Here is a 14587-nt window from a genome sequence, read left to right as displayed (position 1 = left end):
ACTTTTTGCCTGCAGAACCTCATTCACCTAACGTATTTACTTAAAGTGGTCACATGAACTGTGGGTAAACAAATTAAACGTTTCATCTCATTTAGGAAGTGTTTTGATGGTGATTCTATTTTATAACATTTGTATTTTATTTTTTAATCAAAGTCATAAACCATTTATTTCCTTTAAAAAACCCCAGTTGACATATTTAATGATTATCCTATTTAAATGTGATTAACATGTTATGTCAAAAGTAATTGAAATGTCTCATTACATTACTTAAAAATACCTAAAAAAATGTATCTTGTAGGCCTAACAAATGGAATCATTAACGGACTACATTTATTTATTTATATATATATATATATATATATATATTCTTTCTTTTTTTTTTTTTACTGTGCTTTTTTGCGCAAGTAAATATGTTACATGTTGGTAGTAATTTAACTTTCTGGACAAAAAAATACAAATTCTATCTTTTACATCACACACTATTTATTTGTCTTCCTGTCTCTTCTGGACATCCTGTACAATCAAAGGCCGACAGCACAGGGGAAGGCAAAGTTAATAAAATAATCTCTCCTAGATTTACTTAATTTGTGCAAAGGTAAAGGCAGAGGCTGGAAAAACACAGACATTGCCATAAAAATGAAGCAGACCAATAGTTGAATTCTGACATCAGTGCAAGTCTGGACAGCAGTTTGTTGAGCCTCTGCCTCACATCAAATTATGAAATGAGAACAGAACACGTATCATAATCACTGGTGGTACAAGCTCAGTTAAAACACACTGTCTAAAACTGACCATTGCATATCCATACACGTACATAAATGGCTCTTCAAGGTGAATGTAAATGGTTATACAAGTTCATGACATCATTCACCACAGAACATAATTTTGTCCCTCAACTGATGAACAACTTGACAGTGTAACTCTTAAAACAATGATAGAAACTTGCATTTTGTGCAAATCAACAGATTTAGTTAGATTTAGTCATACTGGACACGGACTCTTGATTGTAAATTGTATTTAACCCAGAAGTAATTCAGTTATCGATATCTGTTGGTTTGACTTCAAAATTTGCAATACTCATTTCGCAGAACCTAATTATGTAATTATCAAGCTCCAGTCCAAAGATCTAAACTGAACTGGGAAAACTAGCCTTCAACCTATGTTTTAGTTTATTCAGTAAAGAGCTCTATGAAAGAAACCCATCACAGTGAGAGATGAACAGGGCATTATGCAGTGATGAAATTATATACTTTCATTTTTACAGTAAAAACAAACAACTGTTATCAAGCATATATATATTTGAAAACCAGTGTTCAAATTTGTAATTCTGACCTTAACTAAAGCATGACACACCAAATTCAAGTAGGCAAACTATCATTTTCCACTCAGTCATGCCTGTATAACATTGGCATATTTTTCTAATTTGCAGAATTATTAATCACAACCACACTGATTATGCACCTTGCGATACAAATAGTTTTCTTTTAGCTCTTGTATTTAGACAACAAATTTATTTATCTTATGGTGCCTTGCAGTGTTTTCAACATTAGACATCATATCTCAGCCATTCCAAGAGACACGTGACTTACGAGATGTCTAACGATTATAGACTACAACATTAAATGTGAACTTAAAACAAAAATGAAACGCATTAATACCATGTGCACTAATTTTAAAACACAAAAAAGCCCTGCCAATCCAGCATGATTCGAGTTTGAATACTCACATCCCATCGCTGACAATGACTTAAAAACTCATTTTAACCCTTCATAATACAGAGAGCGAAACCAATGGGTCGTGAAAGGATTGTTTTGTTTCTGAGGTTGGATTGCCGGTATTGGAAGACAGATGTGTGGTGTGCTGTGGCACTCTAGTCTTCGTCGTCCTCCTCGTCTTCGCTGATGGCCTGTCCGCGGGCAGTGTAGGTGTAGCCAGACAGGGCGCTGCGGTGATGTGAGGAGGGTGAGGAGGGCGGGGAGGTTTTGGTGAAGAAGGGCAGACGGAAGGTTGGAGATGGGGAACGCTCACGTGTGGGACTGCTGCTGGGACTGTGCCGCGGACTGATGGCCTGAAGCATTCGCCCTTTACCCTCCTTCAACATGTGCTTCTGTTCGAGAGGAAGACATAGACATTATAAGACCTTGAGTGGAATCAAGATCATATTTCTTATTTCATTTCAATCCCTTAACAACTGCCAACTAGACTTCTCATGATTTTGGACCAACTGGATATACCGTATGAGGGGACTTTAAAAAGCAAGAATACAGGTATGTATGTTATCACAAAATAGACAAGTCATGTAAATTCACTGTGTAAACTATGAAGAAAATTTTTGGAATTATTTGAATACTGTCACTTCCAGTTTCTGTACATAAATAGTTTGAAATAAAAAAATTGGGGATTGAGAGGTTGAGATTGACAGCTTTGGCGAATGAATAGTTCATTCAAAAAATAGATTTTGGTCTTCATTTATTCACAGTTTTGTCATTCACATAGAATGCGTCTTCTTATCTAAAAAAAAACGCGAGACACGGTATTCAGAATTGATTCTACAAAAGCACAGAGCAGAATGCCTCCTCCACCATGTTGCCATAAAAAAACCTTTCCATTCCAACTTTCTACTGTAAACAAAAGCTTGCAACATGTTGCATCGTCATGTAAAAGTTACAATTCTTTGAACTTGACACAGCATCTTATAAACCCGACACTCATGTGGGAGACACCAGACGGAACCACAACTTTCATACATGGGGCTCATGGGGCCCGATCGGGCTTAGCCCAAAAAGGCAACGTGGAGCCGACCTCCCGTGGACCCACCATCTGCGGGAGGAATCATAAGGGGCTGGTGCAATGTGGATCGGGCAGCCGTCAAAGGCAGGGGCCCCGACGACCTGATCTCTGGACAAGGAAACTGGCCTTAGGGACGTGGAATGTCACCTCACTGGCGTGGAAAGACCCTGAGCTTGTGCGGGAGGTTGAGAGGTATCAACTTGAGATAGTCAGGCTCACCTCCACGCACAGCTTGGCTTCTGGAACCACCCCCTTTGAGAGAGGCTGGATTCTCTACTACTCTGGAGTTGCTCGCGGTGAGAGGCAGCGGGCTGGTGTGGGGTTGCTCATAGCTCCCCAGCAAAGTCGCCATGTGTTGGAGTTTACCCTGGTGAACGAAAGGGTCGCTTCCCTGCGCCTTCGGGTCAGGGATAGGTCTCTCACTGTCATTTGTGCTTACAGGCCAAATGGCAGTCTCTGGGAGGGGTGCTGGAAAGTGCTCCGACTGGGGACTCCATCGTTCTTCTGGGGGACTTCAACAGTCACATGGGCAGTGACAGTGATACCTGAGTTGGAGGAATGCCCCCCCTGATCTGAACCCGAGTGGTGTTCTGTTATTGGACTTCTGTCACAGTTTGTCCATAACGAACACCATGTTCAAGCATAAGGGTGTCCATCAGTGCACGTGGCACCAGGAAACCCTAGGCAGGAGGTCAATGATCGACTTTGTGGTTGTTTCCTCTGACTTCCGGCAGTATGTCTTGGACACTCGGGTATAGAGAGGGGCGGAGCTGTCAACTGATCACCACCTGGTGGTGAGTTGGATCCGATGGCAAGGGAGGAAGCTGGACAGACCTGGTGGACCCAAACGTATTGTGAGGGTCTGTTGGGAATGTTTGGCTGAGCCCCCTGTCAGAGAGATTTTCAATTCCCTCCTCCGGCAGAGTTTTGACAAGATTCCAATGGAGGCTGGAGACATTGAGTCAGAGTGGACCATGTTCTCCGCCTCCATTGTCAATGCGGCCACTCGGAGATGTGGCCGTAAGGTCTCTGGTGCCTGTCGAGGCGGCAATCCCCGAACCCGGTGGTGGACACCAGAAGTAAGGGAGCTGTAAAGCTGAAGGAGGAGTCCTACCAGGCCTAGCTGGCTTGCAGGACTCCTGAGGCAGCTGATAGGTACCGGCAGGCCAAGCGGCTGCAGCTCGGGTGGGTTGTGGAGGCAAAAACTCGGGTCTGGAAAGAGTTTGGTGAGGCCATGGAGAAAGACTATCAGTTGGCCTCGAAGAGATTCTGGCAAACCATACAGCGCCTCAGGAAGGGGAAGCAGTGCCCTGCCAACATGGTTTACAATGGAGGTGGGCAACTGTTGACTTCAACTGAGGATATCGTTGGACGGTGGAAGGAATACTTTGAGGATCTCCTCAACCCCACCAACATGCCTTCCGTGGAGGAAGCAGAGGCTGAAGGCTAAGAGGCTCAGAGATGGACTTGTCCATCACCCAAGCTGAAGTCACCGAGGTAGTTAAGAAGCTTCTTGGTGGCAAGGCACCAGGGGTGGATGAGATCTGCCCTGAGTACCTCAAGTCCTTGGATGTTGTGGGGCTGTCTTGGCTGACAGCATCGCGTCACAGTCGGGAACAGTGCCTCTAGAATGGCAGACCGGGGTGGTGGTCCCTCTTTCAAGAAAGGGGACAGGAGGGCATGTTCCAACTACAGAGGAATCACACTCCTCAGCCTTCCTGGGAAAGTCTATGCCAGGGTACTGGAGAGGAGAATGTAGCCGATAGTCTAACCTTGGATTCAGGAGGAACAATGCGGTTTCCGTCCCGGTCGTGGAACACTGGACAAGCTTTATACCCTCACCAGGATGCTGGAGGTTTCATGGGAGTTTGCCCAACCAGTCCATATGTGTTTTGTGGATCTGGAGAAGTCATTCAACCGTGTCCCTCGCGTCCTCCTGTAGGGGGTGCTCCGGGAGTATGGGATACAAAGCCCTCTGTTACGGGCTGTCCGGTCCCTGAATGACCGGAGCAGGAGCTTGGTTCGCATTGGCGGCTGTAAGTCAGACTTGTTCCCGGTGCATGTTGGACTCCGGCAGGGCTGCCTTTTATCACCGGTTCGATTTCTAGGCGCAGCCAGGGGTCGGAGGGTGTCTGGTTTGGGGACCACATGATTTCATCTCTGCTTTTTGCAGATGATGTTGTCATGTTGGCTTCATCGGGCCAGGACCATGCACTGAGATAGTTTGCAGCCGAGTGTGAAATGGCAAGGACAAGATCCTGGATACAGGCGGCCGAAATGAGCTTTCTCCGCAGGGTGGCTGGGCGCTCCCTTAGAGATAGGGTGAGGAGCTCTGCCACTCGGGAGGAGCTCAAAGTAGAGCCACTGCTCCTCCACATCAAGAGGAGCCAGCTGAGGTGGCTCGGGCATCTGTTCTGGATGCCTCTTGGACGTCTACGTCCCACCGGGAGGAGGCCCGGGGAAGACGGAGGACATGCTGGAGGGACTATGTCTCCCGCCTGGCCTGGGAACGCCTCGGTATCCCCCCGGAAGAGCTGGAGGAAGTGTCTAGAGAGAGAAAAGTCTGGGCATCTCTGCTTAGACTGCTGCACCCGCGACCCGGCCCCGGATAAGCGGAAGAAGATGGATGGAGATGGATGGATAGGGTAAAAAAACAGGACATTATGAAATTTACTATTTTTGAACACCAGAGTCTTTTTAATTAATTGTGAATCTAAAATATGCGTGTTAGAGAATGTACAAATGGTTAAAATTGTTTTTGTCATATCAGTCAGGAAAGCAGTTTTGAGCTCTTTTTTATAGCTTACTTAGTTGTTATTCTTGGCTTTGAAATTCAAAAGCCCTTTAAAATTAAATATGTAGACAGTTTGGATTAATGTATACTGTAGTATAGTCAAATTTGTTTGATTAGCATGTTTTTGTGTTTTGCTTTGGCACCGAAATTCGTACCGAGATTGGTATTGTATACTGAATTTTTGGTACTGTGACAACACTACTTACATCATTATTGTTACAACATGCTAACATCAAACTAGTCTGGAAACGACTGAGGGTCACATGCCACGTATGCTTCATGTCAGTAGAAGCTAATGTAGAGCGTTCCGACTCTTGAGGTTTTGGGACAGAGCTATAGGTAAAGAGACACCGACCAATGCCCCCTCAGGTCCAAACATCTGCAGGAAGTTGCCGATGAACTCGCGGGACTTCTCTTCCCATTTCTGGATCAGGTCGATGCTCTTCTCCTCCACCTTCTGCACAAACTCTTTACTCTTCTCCTCCACATCCTTCACCTTCTTCTTGACTTTGTCCACACGCTCCTGAAGGTGGTACTTCTTTTCCTGCGTGTCGGTAACAATGCACAATAACTAACTTCTAATAACTAATCTCATTTCTGGTAGCTAGTCTTAATCTTGAGATCATGTTCTACTAGTAAACGAATGAAGGCTCACGTTGATGAAGCTGACGTTTAACTCTTTTGCTGTGTAGCCACGCTGAAGATTACGTCTGACGTACACGTCATAATCCCGTACAATGCGTGTAATGATGTCAGAGGTAGAAATGCCCTCTGTCCGTTGGGTCGGTGCAAACATTCCTGTGAAAGCCAAAAATGAGAAGGAAAATGTTGTAAAGATTAGCATTCCAATAAAGAACAATGACATGCATTTTTTTAACCAACCAAATTTTGTCAAAATTCATCTGCTTAACCCATTTTATTGATTACAGACAATTATGAATATGCCATTCATGGGTTTATCTCCCCTAAAAGTGAAAATATTGAGCCTCCCAGGCACCATGGAAACATTCAGTCAGTTTCTTTCCTGCTCAACCAATAGTGAGAGTTTAGGGACGGGGCTACTGTGGCAGGCTGAGTCAGAGGGTGTTTAGTCAGCTGTCAGCGTAGGACCATGACTGACGCGTAACATTAGATTTGTTTACAGAAATGCTAGCCAAAATACACAGAGAAAGACAATGGATTTAAACAAGAGTAAACCTTTGAGGTTCTTTTGAGATTTCTTTTAGGGGTTTCAATCGAGATGCCAAACAAGCAAAGTTTCTTCTCGACAGGTTAGCTAAACTCAAGTTTTGCCACAGATGCTAGCTATTTACTGTAAAAGCCCCATATAAAATAGTAATAAAATCAGAAGAATCAATGGGAGGGGCATCTGCAAATGTGCTTTATTTCTGCAATTTCACGAGGTGTCTCTATTTGCGCAGAAACTCCACATTTTACCTTAAAAATAAGAAGCTTTTCATTGATTATAGCTCATATTCTGAAGTTTCAGATGCAGAGACTGAAACCTGAAGCTGTTGTCCTCACCTGCTTCTTTGATGTGCTTGTAAACATCATCACTGTCTGCTGAGGAGTATGGGATATCATCATGGGCCACAAAGTCAATCTTAGGTATCAGAAAACACAGTCTTTCATTACATAAAGACACAATTAATTGGCTCACTGCTTGGTTCTTCTTTTACGATCTTCCTCCAACACTAATAAATGTATATTTATTATACTACTGGACAGTTTTCTCTCGTCTCACCCGATGCTTGGTGAGGAATTCGGGCGTTAGAGTCCACGGAGCATTCCGGACCACCTCGTCCACATAGCGACAGTGACTCACCGCGTCATAGCGTTCATCCTCGTTCATGACGGTGAAGCCCTTTAGCTTGTGTGTGAGGTCATCACTACACACTGCAGAGAGGCGCGCGAGAGAGGTGCTAAATACAGCTCTGACATTAAGATGGACTCTGTGCTACATGATCAGAATGATAAATAGTTCAATAACTCTATAGCCACTGTGCCCTCAGGACTCTTTATAGTTAAATTTCAGGGTTACTTACCGCCAACAATAAGATGAGTGTTTGGGAAAAGGCATTTAGCCTGCATGAGAGCGCGGGCATGTCCTGAGTGGAACATGTCAAAGATGCCATCAGCGTACACCCGCACAGGTCTGTCAGCTAGAAACAAGAGAGAGGACATCAGCTTTTATGGCATCAAGGGAACTACTTAATTTAGACACACATTTCAAATCAGCATGAAAGTCGCAATTCTTTAGAATTTTACAAAATGTTGTAAAAATAAACAGTACCTTTGAAGAACTTTTCGACCATTGAATAAAGCATAAAAAAAGCAAACAAAACTTTTTACCTCACAATTTCGAAATTGTTTCACAGAATTGCGAGATAAAAACTCACTATTACGAGATGTAAATAAATTACGAGTTAAAAAGTCAGAATTGCAGATGTCGCAATTCTGAATTTTTTTTCTCGCTATTCTGACTTTATTTTTTCTCACAATGCGAGTTCATATCTCACAATTTTGAATTTATAACTCAAAATTGGCGGTTTATATCTTGCAAATTTTGACTTTATAACTCGAACCCAATTCTGAGAAAAAATTTCTGAATTGTGAGATAAAAAGTCGCAATAACCTTTATTTTCTTTCTTTTTTTTTTTGGCAGAAACTGGCTTCCATAAAGACTTTTTTATTAAGAAATATTTTTATTCAACAAAGGCAAAATACATTTAATAATTAAAAAAATGAAATTGTTCTTTTGAACTTTGTATTCATAAAAGAATTCTGAAAAAAAGTCATGGTTTAGAATATGAAGCAGCACTCTTCTGTAATTACTGCCAAGGTAATAAAACACAATATTTAGTGTTATAAATCTACATTACATTTTTTTTTTTTATATACAAAAAAAAAAAAAAGATTTACAATGGTAACTATGGAAAGGTATCATTATTACAGTCTGTGAAAATGATCCACAGGTCTTCCACCAGGACAATAAGCTTGGAAAGAACAATGACATGTGACAAAAAACCTGAAATTATAGAAAACAAAACAAAAGTGGGCCAAAATGCCATTAGAGAGGTGAAAGAATGCCATGAATGTTTATAAGTTACACCTGATTATGGTTAAATCAACCAAAGAACATAAGAGATTAAATCAAGGGTGCCAATAATAATGTCAAGGTCAGTCTGTGATGAAATAATGCAAAAATGTTGCAATACAAATATGCATTGTTTCAGGCCATGACCGTATATAAAGGCCAATGACCTAAATACAGTCATGCATTCAGTGAATGAAAGTAAAAAATTAACATGTGCATTGTGCATATCTGAATGTGTATTTGCTACAGAAGGCAAATATCCTACGTGGAGTGCCTTTGCGAGCTTCCTCCATGGTGACGCGCTGATATGGCTTTTCTTCCATTGACTCGAGCTGATCTGCGTACGGAGCTGGGTATTTCAGACCCTGCGGGGCGAGAAGAATCAGTCTTAGGGCTCAAATACCATCTCTCATCTGTACACACACTTACACCTCGATCTCACTCACCACTGTGCATCGTTTTATCTTCAGCAGTTTCTCGCCCTCCTCTGCCTCTCCATTTGAACCTTCTCTCTTTCTCTTCCTGGACAATCGGGCTGAACCGTGGGCTTCCATTCAGGATCTGTGGAAAAAAACAAACAAACAAAATACAGGAATGATGATCATAATTAAAAAGCATTTAGGGAACTACTTAATTTTGATACACATTTCAAATCAGTATGAAAGGTGCAATTCTTTAGAATTTTACAAAATGTTGTAAAAATAAACAGTACCTTTGAAAAACTTTTCCAACACTGAATAAAGCATAAAACAAAGAATTCTGCGAGATAAAAACTCAGACTTCTCAGAATTGCATGATAAAAACTCACAATTACGAGATGAAAATTAAAAATGATGAGTTATAAAGTCAGAATTACAGAAGTCACAATTCTAACTTTATTTTTTTCTTACAATTGTAAGTTTATATCTCGCAATTCTGACTTTATAACTCGAACCCAATTCTGAGAACAAATTGTGAGATAAAAAGTCACAGTTATCTTGCTTTATTTTATTATTACCTTAATATATTTAGTGGCTGAATCTGCCTTCCATAAAGACTTTTTATTAAGAAAAAAATATATATATTTTTTACTTTCTATTCATAAAAGAATCCTAAAAAAAAAAAATGAAAAAAAGTCACGGTTTGAATATGAAGCAACACTGTTCTGTAATTACTGCCAGGGTAATAAAACACGATATTTAGTGTTACAAATCTACATAAAAATTTTTTTATTAAACTATAAAAAAACAAGATTTACAATGTTAAAAACTATGTTATTTATCATAATTAAAAGGCATTTATTTGTTCTACAAGAAAAATACAGAAATCAATAGAAGCGTAACCCCAGATACTGCAAAGAGTGTTCTGTAACAGTTGTAAGTTGCAGAAAAGATGAAATATCACTGTGTCAGGAGATCTGCCTGTGGTGCAAACTATTTGGCCCCGCTGAAGATAAATGTCCAGATGTCTATCTGATCCTCCCTGGTCAAGTTAAAGTGGTGAATCTTATAAAACCTGCATAAGGAAACAGGCCTATTTTAAAAAGAAATAATTTCCTATTTATTCCTAATTCCCCTCCAACAACAACAAAACATATTATATACATAAAGATAGCATTTGTTGCTCTGAAGCTTTTAATTTAATGTAATATTTTTCAGTATTTAAATAAAATAAAAAAAAGTTTGTTTGTTTTTATTTAATAATATACACTTAAAAAAATACTGTATTGACAGAATGGTTTTCATTACTTGATAACATTAAAGACAATTTTTATTTTATTTTTTGTATTTTTTTGCACTAATGAGAATTTGAAATTTGTGGAGAAAATGTGCTTAAAGGCAAAATGCAAATAAAATGTAAAGGTCCCAATGCAACTGAAGTAGCGACAGACATTTTCTTATGTACTTTTATTTTTCTTATGCTCATCCGTCACCAGACAGAAGTCTGATGTTTTTCCAAATGACTGAATTATGACATTAAGAATTATAACTGTGAGATATACACTCAAAATTCTGACTTTGTTCTCTGAGGTTACATTTTGCAAATCTTATTTTTTTTCTCACAATTGTATGTTTTTTCCCAACACATAACACATTTTTAGAATTTTAGAAAAAAAAAAAACAGGTAATTATCTCACAATTCTGACTTTTTTTCTGAAATTTGCAACAAAAAAAAAAAAAAAGTAGGAATTGTGAGATATAAAATCAGAATTGCAAGGAAAAAAAGTCTAAATTGTGGGATAAGTCCCAATTATTATTATCACTATTATTTTAGCCATTGGTGACACAGGCTTCCATACAAATAAGACATTTCTCCATGAAAAGAAAGAACAAAAAGTCCTAAAAAAAATTTGGTTTTAGCTCATACAGTCAAGACTGCGGAGGGAAAATGTTTTTCCTAACAAAAAATAAGTATATTATAAAACTGAGCTCAGGCAAACAGCAACACAGCTTCCAGAAACAAGCCTCTGAAACTCTTCCTCATTCCAAACATTCCTTCATCTAAAGTTAAACAGCCTTCAGTCTCATCAGAGACAATGCATGAGTGTCTGAAGCAAAAGGTGACATTAAAAACACTACTTCCATCCACTATAACACACTAATAATGGACACATCAACTGTTTAGAGATCTGGCACTGATAGACAAACTAAACTAAAGTAAGATTATGTTTCAGAGCACACTCTAGCATTAGGACAAGGATCTGCAGACAGATCAGCACTTTACAAACACAATCCCATTACTTTAGTCTCTATCCAGGAGCACAGAGTCCGACTGATATCTGGAGCTCGCACACTATTAAGTGCAATCCCAGATGTGCGAGTGTGTATATATTGCAAGTGTTACAAAAATAGTAATTAGTTCAGAGACGAGGGCAACCGTTATAATTCTCCACATCCCTACCGTTACAGTTTAAACTAACGTTAGAGCTAACGTTAACGGCTGGATTTCAAATTCTGAGAGAAACAGAAAACAGAAGGAGTGGGGGTGTCTTAAAAAGTGACAGTAGTTCAACTTAATTAACTTCTTTACCCAAACAGCTAAATCGATAAATAACGTTACAATGTTTTGAGCTCGTGAGACGCCACAGATATATACTAACGTTAACGTTAGCTGGTTCCTGATGTTTATCTTTAGGACACACTCGGTAGCTGCTTACCCTTGGCTTGTTTTTTTTATTGCAGTTATTCGCTCAGATAGCGTTTAAAGGTCTTTGGAGGTTTATGTTTCTTTAGCACGAAGTCTGTCAGAGTTATAGTCGGAAGTGACTTGCTCTTGTTAGTGATCTCAGATCTTCCGATTTGACAGAAGCCACAAAAGAAACTGGGATGATGAGCAACTTAATTCGGCTCCAAGATGGCAGCAACACCGTGAGGATTTCAAAATAAGAGTCCAGAAGTCGTCCCTGCTGGTAAAAAGTAGGATTGCTATTCAGCCATTTAGAGAATGCAAATTACTTTTTATTATTATTATTATTTTATGAAATATATATATCGCTAATGTAAATAGAAAATGTTTGGAAACACATGATTTAAATAATGTTTTCATATTCCCACTGAGACCCAGCCAACCCAGTGGCCTCATCTATAAATAGCAAGATATTATTGGTAACACTTCACAAAAACCTTAAAAAACCCACTTAAATTACTAATTTAAATAATTATTTACTGAACATTTCTCAAAGAGATTGATTGGCCAAAAATAAAATAAAATAATTATTTCTTCTATACTTTCTTCTGTGCAGCACAAAATTAGGTGTTTTGAAGAATGTTGCTAACCAAACCATATACATTACCACTGGCTTTTTTCAGAATTAGAAGTTAAAGATCTAATAATAATAGTTTAAGCAAATGTTTTATCATATCTTCTCAGTGGTCTTCCTTCACAGACCCCTTGTTGAATGATCAGGAGTAAAGCTTTAACATTATTTTTTTAGTCAAATTCGATTTTATTCTCATTTGTTTCTATTTAAATGGATTATACTGAAAAGTCCGAATACTTAGCTTCTTCAGTACTGTTTAGAAAACGACCTTAGTTGATTGAGAGAGTGAACACTTGTGCAGAGCTGTAATCCACACAAATCCATTTTTTATAAAATGTGGAAGATTATTATAATGGTGAATAAGTAGGTGTGTCCAACTTTGACTCGGGAAACTTTTACTTTTACTCTTTTACTGTCTATGGAGGAAACGAGTTCAAGTAATTGCACTCAGGCACTGTCTCAGTCGCCTACACCGGGTCCTTTGTTCCTCCCGTAGTGTCCACGTGGAGATCATACGTTCTTAAAGACGTACAGATGGGTGTCTTGTACAGCACATGGGTAAGTAGTAAATGTTATTTGTATGTGTATGTGAACGGGTTTTATAGTAAATGTTTGTGTTTAGTGGTAGGATCGTGAAAAGGGAAGGATTCCGAGTGTGTCATATCCCAAATAAATGTTTCTGTTGTCACATTTTAAAAGTGTGGCCCTTGAGCAGTTGTATCCATCCAATTAAATTTGTAGCTGAATGTCCCTCGTCATTGAATTGTAATTATTATTTTTGCCCTCGTGGTTCCATCACTTTAATTTTTTATTAAATTCCATTTCTTAAATTTACAGTTAATTATTTGTCTTGTGTTGTGTGTATGTTTTATGCTTTCCATCGAAAGCAGCAGGAACTGGCTGGTGTGCTATGTCACATGTCGACATCATGAGGACAAGGAGCAAGCATCATGTGCTTTTGAACTCCAGGTGTGCATTTACATTCATATGAACGTGCATATGTTAGATTGCTCCACCTGAGTAGTTCCAAAAATTACAACGGCTTATTTTAACAGAAAAAAAAGAAAAAGTAAAGCTAGATACTGAACCCATGCAGACACAGTACAGTTCTCTGTCTTGCCTTTTTGTGTTGCCCATTCATTTTCCATTAGATGAATGTGGTGTCTTCTAAGGCGCACAATAAATCTTGAAATAGCCACATTTATGAGAGAAAACGCTTAATTGTTTCTCTTGCTTGTGCTATTACAAGAACAGCATTCACAATAAGCTATATTCATGACTTGAACACATTTCTGTGCATGCATCAAGCATCTTATTCTGTTGTTTCAGGTGAGCAGATCGGCGGTAGAAACTCAGGGCTGCAACCGCAACGTGGGCAGAGTTACATTCCGCCTGGTACACCGCTATGAATTTTTTCCATTCTCTTAGCTGTTAAAGTTTTAGTTAAGCCAGTCATGCCTTAAAGTGTTGCCTGTTCATTGCTGGTCAGATGAATGTGGTGTCAACTAGGGCAGATATTAATACATGGGGTGGCTGCTGAAAGGTGTTTACATCTGTGCCTTTCAAAAGTTTAATCTCATGGACATCAACATTTTAAACAATCGATGATGCATCATATACTATGATAATGTAATCCATAAAAATGCAAAGTTTAGTGAAATTGCATTTCATCCTGTTTATTATAAAGGGTCTATATTCACAGAAGAGTGACTGTAAATTACCCAGCATTCAAGGACTAGTGGTGTGCGAGGTGAGTTTTACTAACAGTGACGAACTTGATTTGTTTTGACTTGATTCATATTGTGCTGCTCCGTAATGATTTGTATGGTATAATGTGTTCTGTACATACATTTGAGTTCATTAAGGGTTGGCTGCTGTTTTATAACTTATAATTTTCCGCATTCATATGTTGATGCTGTGTCCAAGGGTTTCTGTGGCTTAACATTTCTTCTTGTTCTCTTCCAGATGCAGTTTTCTGTATGTGTGAATCTGCATGACATACTTTTATAAATAAAACCTTCTGTTTAATTGTATGTCTCTTGTATGTGGATGTTTTATGGTCTTTTGAAAATCTCAAACTTTTTTCTTTTTTTTCTCATGTGCATATCTCAGATTGCTTTGATCTTTTTCAATATATGATCACCACATATATAGATCATTGGGTGAC

General features: G+C 39.2%; 1 protein-coding gene and 2 non-coding genes across 5 annotated transcripts; 2 read left to right on the top strand and 1 right to left on the bottom strand.

The window, feature by feature from the left end:
* Window positions 1–465: 465 nt before the first annotated feature.
* LOC113039014 (choline-phosphate cytidylyltransferase A-like) lies at window positions 466–11957 on the bottom strand. Of its 3 annotated transcripts, none has more exons than XM_026196875.1 (9): window positions 11818–11957; window positions 9128–9242; window positions 8947–9046; window positions 7630–7746; window positions 7329–7480; window positions 7109–7187; window positions 6240–6382; window positions 5940–6128; window positions 466–2107 (listed from the first exon to the last, which is right to left on the bottom strand). In XM_026196875.1, exons 2-9 carry the CDS (start codon window positions 9233–9235, stop codon window positions 1871–1873), a joined length of 1125 nt encoding a protein of 374 aa, XP_026052660.1. In that variant the 5' UTR covers window positions 9236–9242; window positions 11818–11957; the 3' UTR covers window positions 466–1870. The 3 variants fall into 3 exon arrangements, 2 of the variants coding, with proteins under 2 accessions (XP_026052660.1, XP_026052673.1); XR_003274848.1 differs by having other exon boundaries at window positions 1970–2107; window positions 5791–6128; XM_026196888.1 differs by lacking the exon at window positions 11818–11957 and having other exon boundaries at window positions 7329–7541; window positions 9128–9227.
* A 1580-nt stretch (window positions 11958–13537) lies between these two features.
* Window positions 13538–13676, top strand: LOC113041268 (small nucleolar RNA SNORA13). Its single transcript, XR_003275369.1, has one exon. It is a non-coding gene; the product is annotated as a small nucleolar RNA SNORA13 (small nucleolar RNA).
* A 199-nt stretch (window positions 13677–13875) lies between these two features.
* LOC113041275 (small nucleolar RNA SNORA13) lies at window positions 13876–14008 on the top strand. The gene has a single exon (XR_003275370.1). It is a non-coding gene; the product is annotated as a small nucleolar RNA SNORA13 (small nucleolar RNA).
* The last annotated feature ends 579 nt before the right edge of the window (window positions 14009–14587 follow it).

This window comes from Carassius auratus, chromosome 2, assembly GCF_003368295.1.
Source record: "Carassius auratus strain Wakin chromosome 2, ASM336829v1, whole genome shotgun sequence".
Classification (NCBI taxonomy): Eukaryota; Metazoa; Chordata; class Actinopteri; order Cypriniformes; family Cyprinidae; genus Carassius; species Carassius auratus.
Note: the sequence above shows the minus strand (reverse complement) of the source record. Positions and strands in the feature narration are given on the sequence as shown.